Source organism: Hevea brasiliensis, chromosome 13 (genome assembly GCF_030052815.1).
Source record: "Hevea brasiliensis isolate MT/VB/25A 57/8 chromosome 13, ASM3005281v1, whole genome shotgun sequence".
In the NCBI taxonomy this organism is placed as follows: Eukaryota; Viridiplantae; Streptophyta; class Magnoliopsida; order Malpighiales; family Euphorbiaceae; genus Hevea; species Hevea brasiliensis.
Window position 1 is genome coordinate 89,755,323 of NC_079505.1, and position 9,746 is coordinate 89,765,068.

Consider the following 9,746-nt stretch of genomic DNA (forward strand, 5'->3'; position numbering starts at 1 on the left):
ATTTAATATTTAAATTTAATTTTAATCTAATTAAAATTTATCTCAAACTTATTTTTATTATCTAAATAATATTTATTCAACACCCAATACATAAATTTAAATTTGACATAAATATTATTTTTTAAATTTTAAATCAGTCTCATATTTAATTATATATTAAAATTATATATTACGAAAATTCATGTTAACAGAGCTTACTCAAATTAAATAGTTAAAAATATCACAATTATTGAAAAAAAAAAAACTAGATAATTAACTAATTGAAGAGAGATTAATAGAATGCCAGTAATAGAACGCATTAACAAGCATAGTTATAAATGCTACACACAGCATATTATCTTGGAACGAAAAGGACACCCTTCACCTTATTGGCAGCTAACGAAGAGGTGGCAGATTTCAAGTTGTTACGCTAAATGGGCACGGACATGGTGGAATGGGAATTTCAACAACTCCTTCAAGCATTTGTATAACTTGCTTCATCACCGGTCGCAGAGATGGATCTTCTTGAACGCACCAGATGGCAACCATCACAAACCTCTGTAGATTCTCTCTGTCATCCAAGGCGTCGGTGTCTTGTCCAACCAGAGTATCTAAACTCCCTTCACAATAACAGTCATAAGCCCAGTCAGTTAAAATTGCATTCTCTGTATTGGTTCCTTCGATATCCATTTCCACACTTCTTCTGCAACAAATGATCTCTAGCAGCAGGACTCCGAAGCTGTACACATCCACTTTCACTGTGATGGGCAAGTTCCTAAACCAATCCGGTGCAACGTACCCTTTTGTTCCTCTAATGGCAGTAAGGGTATAGCTCTGATCCAACGACAAAAGCTTTGCCAATCCGAAGTCACAAATCCTTGCATTGTAACAGTCGTCCAGAAGTATATTCTGGGGCTTTATATCACAGTGGATAACCTGAGTGTTACATTCTTCATGCAAGTATAGTAGCCCTCTAGCAATTCCAAAAGCAATTTGGATTCTTTTGTTCCAACCGGGTTTCTTGTCGCCAAAAAGAAAGGTCGATAAAGTTCCATTGCTCAGGAACTCGTATACTAGTAATCGATGCTCTCCATCATCACAAAACCCCAGCAGTCGAACCAGATTTTTATGATGGGTCTGACCGATCACATTTAACTCAGTTCTGAATTCCTTCATAGCATCTCTTGTCAAAGTGTCTAACCTCTTTACTGCAACAGGGATGCTACACCCCACATTTATTACTCCTTTGTATACGATGCCAAAAGCTCCTCTCCCCAGCTCTTCCTTAAATCCATCTGTAGCTTCTTCGAGCTCTTTGAAACCAAAACACCGCAAATTTGTTTCTACAAAACTATCCTGCTGCGGAATTCTTTTGAGTTTCTTTTGACGGATGAGGAAACAACCCAAACAAATTGCACTAACCAATAACAAGTTAGCGAACATGGAGCAACCCAAAAGTACGGCTCCAACTACTACCCGATCGTCTCTGTTTTTCTTTTCTTTCTCCAAGATTTCTGGTCTAATTCTCGGGACATCACCTCTCCTAACTTTGATAAGTGCCTTTCCGTCAAGATTGGGATCCACCCTTCCATTTGAGAGTGGCAGCTTCTTCTTCCAACACATATTGCCTGATCTGAAAATAGCAACAGCGCACATACAATCCTGTAAACAGGATTGCCTACAGCCATCTTCAGTAAAAGGCTGCAAGAGGGCATAATCCGACGTTGGCCAATCAGTATTTAGAAGCACTTCAAAACCATATAAATCTTCCACCGGACCCATCTCACTTTCTTCACATCTCTGTGTGAAGTTTGCTTTGCAACCGCCATACTGATCATTTGGATCAAATAAAGAATATCCGCTCGGGCATTCACAGGTCGGTCTCTGATCTTGGACCAGTGTGCAGACACTATTGAACCCACAGACGCCACTACCAGCGGTTACCCTACTGTTTTGGCAAATATTACTCGGTTCAGTCAAAATAGGAGTCCACCTTTCGTTGCCAGTTGATGTTTTTGGGCGATAATAATGAGTAAAAACTCCATCAAAATTGAGAGTTGCTCTGTGATAGAAGTTTCCAGTTGGAGGTTCCACACTGAGAGTGAATTTTTGGCGATTTTCTCTCAATATATACAAGTATCCTGATGAATTGAAGATCAATTGGTAACCAGGACTCGAGGAATTTGAATCGCCTTCAGTGCCGCTTTCATAATAAGGTTCATTAGTATGAGTAGAGGGCAAGTTTACTGTAGCAAGGACAAGATTACCATCTTCTTGAAGTTTCAGCTGAAACCTTCCCCTGGAAAAATTGGCATCTGAATATCGAGAAGAAAGCACCCCTTGCCTGTCCAAGGTTTGTGAAGGCAATATTGTATCAGTAGGATTCTTGAAGCTTTCCCAAGCGACAGAAGGACCATCTTGAAGTACAAAATTGCCAGCATCCGTCATGGCACCAGAAGTAACAGCGCCAGTTGTCACAGATCTCCATAGCTCCGCGCCTCGTGGGTTAGTAAGGACTAGCCCGCCATCGGTTAGCTCGACTTTTGAATTCTTGGGTGCAGGGTCATCTCCATTAGCATACCAAACAATGGTTTTTTCTGGTATGTTGTCATACCAAATAGCAAGCAAGAAGAGATCGACGCTGTTGTTTAGTTGACGAAAACCAAAGGCAAAGTCACCAGAAGGTGAAAGCCATGAGGAGTTTTGATCAGATGCAGTGAGAGAAGCACCCACAGTTAGATTACCTCCGTTTTGAGCAAGAGCAAAACTTGGCAGCAGAAAGAGTAAGGAAAAGGAAAGAGGAACAAGAGCAAAAGCCATTAGCGAAGGCAGCCTGGTTACCTCGTCAAAGTAAAGAAATTTAGAACCCACCAGAGCAAGGAGATATGATACAAATAAGAATTTTCCATGGAGCTTTAAGTCAAGTTCCAAGTCAACAGGAGGGTCTTTCTTTGTGGGGCCATGGTCCCCACAAACCCTTAATTATTTCTGCAATAGCAAGACTTTTCTTTGATAGTACTAGTCGTTATGAAAGATTTTTTTTTAATATTATTGCATCATTTTAAGATTATACAAAAAAAAAATAATAATCATAAAGCAGGTCTTAAATTTAATATATATATATATATATATATATATATATATATATATATATATATATATATATATTCTATTGACTTGCAATTCTACATAATATGCAGAAAATAATAGTTACTTCGCTTGGAGATACAAGTAAATGAAGGTGCAATATGCGATAGCATAAGGTTAAAAATGAACAAGGATTTGGGGGAACAAGAACTTCAACAACTACTTCCTCATGGTTGGTCTAAGATATGGACCCTCTTTGAGTCTTGAACACACCAAATGGCAATATCTCTAGGTTTTCTAGGTCATTCATGGCATCATTATCATCTTCAACCAAGATGTATAGTGTTCTTTCTCTATTAGCAATCATAAGCTCAATCAATCAGAATTGCCTGGTCAATCATAAGCCCAATCAATATTTTGAGGCTTTATAAATCGGTGCTTCACTCTTCATATAGGTAGAGAAGTCCTCTTGCAGTCCCTGAGGTCATTTCAGCTCTCAAGCTCAATCAAGGCTTTGATTTCCCAAGAGAATTTGTTCTAAGGTGAAATTGCTCAAATATTCATACACAACACTACCGGAGATGTCCCTCGTCGCAAACCTCTCTTCCTGCTTCTCGCTTGAAATCATTTGTAACTCTTGCAAGCTCTTTCTGTGCAAAACAATGCACATTTGTTTCTACACAAATTCTTCCCTGACCATTTTTTCTAAGTTTCTTTCGTTAGGAGAAAAACCGTAGACAAAACGTTAAGTTGATAAAATCTCACCTAAAGATAATAATCTTTCTAAATACAGGAGCCTACCCACTAAAACTTACATCGAGTCTTCCATCGAAGAGGGGCAGCTTCTTCTTCCAGCAGCTAACTGCAACTAAACACAAACAATCATGCAAGCAATAATTTCTGCATTAGTCCTCACTGAAAAGCCTGAGCAGCTCCTTATCAGAAGTTGGCCAATCAGTATTCTTAAGGTCAACAAAATCAATCGAATCTTCCATGGAAGCAAGCCAATCTTTTCACGGCCTTCTTCAGAATCTGGCTTGCAGCTTCCATGATCATCATTCGAATCAAGCGAGGAAAACCCTTGTGAGCAGGCAAATTGGCCTGCCTCTGCATATCATTAAAGAAACAAAGCCTACCAGTATCTGCACTTATTTTATTTTAATTCCAAAGTTCTTTTACATTCTATATTCAAATAAAAGGCATGAAAAAGTGGTTCAATACGTGAAAATGAATATAAAAAAAAAACTATCACATAAGCTTTGGTCCTAACAGTACTGGCATGTTACACTAGATAATAAGCAATGCTTTCTGTAAATTTTTTTCCCCTGGCACAGCATCTTTTTTTCTAAGTCGAAATTCCCGTAGATTTTAGTTAGTCACCGGCTTTCTCTTTTCACCATTCTTTCTTCTAAACCAGTACTTCTTGTTTCGCCAAAAAGTATTATTGGCTTTCCTCCAAGTTAATTGCAGGTTATAACAGGTTCTGAACATCCAAATGTCAAATCATGGTAGAGCAAAAAAAAAAAAAACCCATAAAGATCGAAACCTATTTATTGTTTTTAATTCAACTTCTATTACAGCAGTGCACTGCTCATCCTGGTCAGGATACCATATTTATTTTGTCTGAGACAATGGGACCATAAAGAATGACAATGCACTGAAGGAGCGGGGCGGCGCGCATATCATTCGCGTTCTTATGACCTTAAAGCATATAACCACCTCATGTATCTTCACACTATTCAACTACAGGATTTCTAATCCGGGAAATATTTGCTTCTCCTCATCCCTACAAAATAAAAAATCAATTTCAATTTACGAACATTTCAATATTGATCACTGATATGCAAGGAAACTGGCAAACACACACTTGCACAGAGAAATTACCTACAGCTTCCTTTGAGCGACGTCTTGTTGCCTTCTTTGGTGGTCCCCTTCTCCGTTTTTGTTTTCCCTCATACCTTCATAATTGTGTTATTGTTATCCATTGCCAACTTAAGAACAAAAAGAAAATTCTTGTATGTGTAAACAAAGAACATTTCCAAAACCAAACAAATAAATATATAAAGAAACAACCAGAAAGTTAATTGAAAGAAACAAAGAGTTAGTCCAATATTTAGATTGAAGAAAATTCCCTTAGTCTATTAGACTATTTTTCTATTTGTTCTGAAATTTTTGTTGTCTCCATATGTATTTATTTATCTATTTGGGGACTCCATTTATGGTGAAGGAATCTGTTTTCAGTGGCTTGAGAAGCAGAAATAACAGAGGTTCAAGTGATACTCACTCGTTAGGCATTCCCCCTTGGAACAAATTTTCGCCACTTTCTTGCCCTTGCAGACCATAAATGATTGGAGAAGGGAGGGATGATTCCTGGTTTAATAAACAATTAATGCTCTTGCTCCTCTGACTACCATCACATTCACTAAGATTCTCTTTCTCAGGCATTAATGCAGTCTCTGTCTTTGCCAAGTTATCAAGCATTGATGTTGTGTCCTTCTTTGCCTCTTGCTCAGGCATTGTTGTTGTGTCTGCATTTCCCTCCATAACAGAAGCTTTTGCTTCCTTTCCTGCCTCCATTCTTTCAATTTTCAACCGACGGTACCTTCTTTTCTTTAATGGCAATTCCCTTTCTGGTTCAGAAATCCTCAGCATAGATTTTCAGTGAACTTTTCAATGATAAAATTGGAAGGAATGCAAGAGGAAAAGAAAAATAATAATGCTGCATGAGAAGCTTAAAGAAATTCAAAATTCAAAAAGAAATTCAAAAGCACATAGAATGAATCGCAAGAAATAAGCTTCAAACGAACCAACTTCCTCCTTCTGGCACTAAGATGGGTAACCGACTTAATCATTTTTATTGAAACAACCTTTATTGGCCTATCTAGCTATATCCGTAAAGCCAAAGAGTTCTCTATTCTGTGCTTTTCAAACAACAAATGTGCCATTTCCACACTATGTTTAGTTGAATCAGCCCCATGGCTTTCATGAAGGCAAAAGTATTTGCAGTTGTAAATGTCAGAACAGAACCTAAAAACTCTGAATGACTGCCAAAACATTAACAACACATAATGCTAGAATATGCATCCAAAAATTTATAGCCGCTTGTGAATTTTACTTCACATGATTTTAGAATATGTGATAGATTAGCACAACTCTTCGACTATGTTACATAAATGCTCATGACACATATGTAGGCACTATAATTCTTTATACATCCAACCATTGTGGCCATAAAGCTACATTTAGGGGAGAGCATTCGGTCGGTTCGGTTCCGAACCGAACCGAATACTAAAAACCAAAAAATCGAGTCGCTTAAAAATATAAACCGAACCGAACCGATCACCTAAGGAGAACCGAACTGAACTAAACCGAGAAATATCAGTTCGGTTCGATTCCATTGCATTAAACCGAAAATATTAGAATTTTTATTTTTTTGGGCTGGGTTATGCATCTTGAGCCTTGAGGCTTATGCATATTGGGCTGAAAATTTATTTGGGCCATTTTACTATCCGGTTTAATCGGTTTTAACCGATAAAAAACCGAACCGAACCGAAAACCGAATATGTTTAAATTTTCGAACCGAACCGAATCGATAAAACTAAAAAACCGAACCGATTGAACCGAAATGGCTCGGTTCGGTTCTTCAGTTCACACTGAAAACTGCACAGCCCTAGCTACATTCATTGAATGAGCAAATCATGTTGGATATTTATAATGTGGATTCTGCATCAATCAGAATGAAGAGTCAAGTAGCTGATGTTGCTCTCATTACAAGGGAAGTTGTAGTTCACCTGGTCGAAAAGAAGTTGCTTGCAGTGCAAGGACAATATTAGCTGAAAACCTGGACCTATCTTCTTCCCTATTATTTCACAAAAAATGTAAAAATCTGCTTCATACTAATGGACCAACAGCTGATAAAGTTTGTCATCAAAATTTAAGCCTCCATAGCAAAAATGAAAAGAACATGAGAATTCATTCTTAAATTTTTTTTCATCAACAAAAAAAAATTTTTGAACATGAAATATAGATTGAAGGATAAATTCATAAATGAACCAAATTGAGAAACTCAAAGATGTTAAGGGTACATTAACAATAAATAACTAGAATATATGCATGTCCTCCAAAATAGTTTTAATAATTAGTTTGTATACGAACTGATACGATATGACAGGAATAGAAAATGACAATAAGGATAGAACAAGTTCACCTATCAAAAGTCCCAGATAAATTTGATTTCCTGCCTCCATTGACAGTTTCTTCAATTTTTGGGGACACCTAAAGCACATATGCCAAAAACAAGCTATTGTAAGATATTTTTGTACATGCTAATCTTTGTCAATTAAATCAAATTCAATCAAGCACCATTAAGCCCAAGAAAAGGAAAATTGACGACAACAGAATCAATGATGAAACCAAAGGGGGCTTTCAAACTTAGATTAAATGCTTGAAAAAAGAAGAGGTCAAATGAAGGACTAATTACATGGCTAGGCCTCTTCAACATATAATACTCTTTTCCACTTTTCTTTTCTACATGATTTAAGGATTTCGTTTCATCAGCTAGTGCCAGCTGCAACTGATCATGCAATTGCATTGCCTGAGTTTATCCATCTGAAGGTTTTCTCAGTGGGCAGGATGACCATTTAATGAGCCGATTCACCTCTTCAACCAAGAATCGATCATCGAAGCATCGACCTCGTGAAGAAAAATAAGCAGACCTTGAAACTTCTTCAGGTGGCAGAGGTAGCAATGAACAAGACATCCGGCTGTTTCGAATTCTCATCTCAAGAATTGAGAGGAATTATATGAAAACAAAAGATGATTGCTTACAGATCAGATTGTGAAAGGGACGCTATGGCAGTGACTGCTAAAGACTATCTCAACTGGCCCTTACAAAATATGGAGGAAGAGAGTCCCAATCTGTCCGTTACATGGAGGTCGTCAGGTCATCAGCTACGTGGAGCTCTGTTCTGCTGCATTCATTGCACATGCAGTAATAAGCCATTTTCAGTTTGGGATTAACAAGGGTAGACGACAGTGTGCATGAAATTATGTGTACTCACGTGTCAAAATCTTGAGAAAGATTAGATTGATCTCATCATCAAGCTCACTATCTTTTCAGTGTGAACTGGTCTTCTCCTCCACCAAGCTTCATTGTGGAAATTTCTTTCAACATTAATTCAACTTGGAGACTATATTGACTTTGGAAACAAATTAATCATGGGCATAACAAATTGTATGCATGAAATTAAAAGAAAAATGATAACCTGATGTATGACGATATTTATGGAGTTAGGAAATTAATTGTTCAGATAGGAAACATACCAGAAATGGACAAGATGATCAAGAAAGGTGAAAAGGAAAGAAAAAAGAATGTGCATATCGGCATATCCTGAAACGATATTGTTCTGCATTCTGACCACAAAAATTTTAGTAAGTAAACTCAAAATGGTGGAATTTGCAAGATTATTCCATATATCATTTCTTCACTATTGAGAATCAAAAGCACAAAAAAGGATTATTGAAAATAAAAAGGAATTTCACACCTAAAAAGAAATTTTGATGCATTAAAATGAAAATATGACAGCTCCTAGGCCAAAAACAACAGCACAACACTACCTTGGCATGACAAAGCACATCAGCTGGCTCTGCAATCCCAAGTACATTATCAGTAACTTTGGAATTGCTCTGTATTGCAAATCAAGCATTCTGGCACATGAAAATAATCATATTTTGTTATACGAAGTTAATATTAGACTATCTTTTCATGCACCGTATAAGGTATGGCATGGCAAAATTTTTTGGCAGTTTCTATTTACATGCTCAACATCACCCTAAAACAATCTTATTTAACTTGGATACACCCTCCAATCTAGAGATTATACAGAGTACCTAAGAAAGTTAAAAAACCATTTTTTTACATTAAAGGTTCAAATGGTGATTGGGCTATAACAATAAGTACAAAGAAACTGCCTCGTCATTTTTATTTTAGATTCTTACAGGTGTAAAACTTGTTCATGCTATGCTGAGACTAGCTCCTCTCAATTCAGATCTACCAAAGGTTTGCAAGAAAGGTACAAGTTATAATTCCAATGAAAATTTAGAGATGCCGAGAAATAACGGTATAATCAAATGGTATGCTGAGAAAGAACGGTATAATCAAATGGTCCTCCTCACATTCCTTTTGCATGAGCAGTAAATGGAGATCCAGATGGAGGGCATCAAAGAAAAAAGGGAAGCACCGGTTCTGTGGAAACCGAAATGATAGATGTGTATGCTATCTTAAGGCAACACTTTCAGCCCAATTAAGTCCAAACCTTTATCATTCTCCAGTTATACTGTAATTATTCACAATTCAAATAGTTAAAAGTTAGTGTATTCTAAATTTCTAGCTGCAAAAATAAAATTATGTATTCAAAATGGGTATCAAATTACTTGAATATAATATGAAATCACAGTCAACATTTCTAGTTACACCATATGAGGTTAAATTCTCAAGGATCATTTAAAAAATTGCAGTTAATACTGTACAAGCAATCAAGTCAAATAATATATGTGTGTGTGTGTGTGTGTGTGTGTGTGTCTGCAGACCATGAGTGCACGGGTGTAAGCATGGTGATAAAACCATTCCAGTTTATCCTGGGAAGCTGATAAAATCATAGAGTGTGTTCATCAGAATTAGA

The 9,746-nt window shown here is 36.9% G+C and overlaps 2 protein-coding genes across 6 annotated transcripts; both read right to left on the reverse strand.

Annotated features, from left to right (window-relative positions):
* Nucleotides 1-252: 252 nt before the first annotated feature.
* On the reverse strand, nt 253-2,871 carry LOC110661987 (G-type lectin S-receptor-like serine/threonine-protein kinase LECRK3). The gene has a single exon (XM_021820853.2). The coding sequence runs from the start codon at nt 2,797-2,799 to the stop codon at nt 397-399; it is 2,403 nt and encodes an 800-aa protein (XP_021676545.2). The 5' UTR covers nt 2,800-2,871; the 3' UTR covers nt 253-396.
* Nucleotides 2,872-4,599: 1,728 nt separating this feature from the next.
* LOC110661990 (uncharacterized) lies at nt 4,600-9,532 on the reverse strand. Of its 5 annotated transcripts, none has more exons than XM_058132843.1 (8): nt 8,389-9,532; nt 8,127-8,212; nt 7,547-8,033; nt 7,274-7,341; nt 6,858-6,925; nt 5,351-5,696; nt 4,951-5,024; nt 4,600-4,852 (listed from the first exon to the last, which is right to left on the reverse strand). In XM_058132843.1, the coding sequence occupies exons 3-8, from the start codon at nt 7,655-7,657 to the stop codon at nt 4,821-4,823; spliced, it is 699 nt and encodes a 232-aa protein (XP_057988826.1). In that variant the 5' UTR covers nt 7,658-8,033; nt 8,127-8,212; nt 8,389-9,532; the 3' UTR covers nt 4,600-4,820. The 5 variants fall into 5 exon arrangements, with proteins under 5 accessions (XP_057988826.1, XP_057988828.1, XP_057988824.1 ...); XM_058132845.1 differs by having other exon boundaries at nt 4,955-5,024; nt 7,547-8,036; XM_058132841.1 differs by having other exon boundaries at nt 7,547-8,036.
* Between the last annotated feature and the right edge of the window lie 214 nt (nt 9,533-9,746).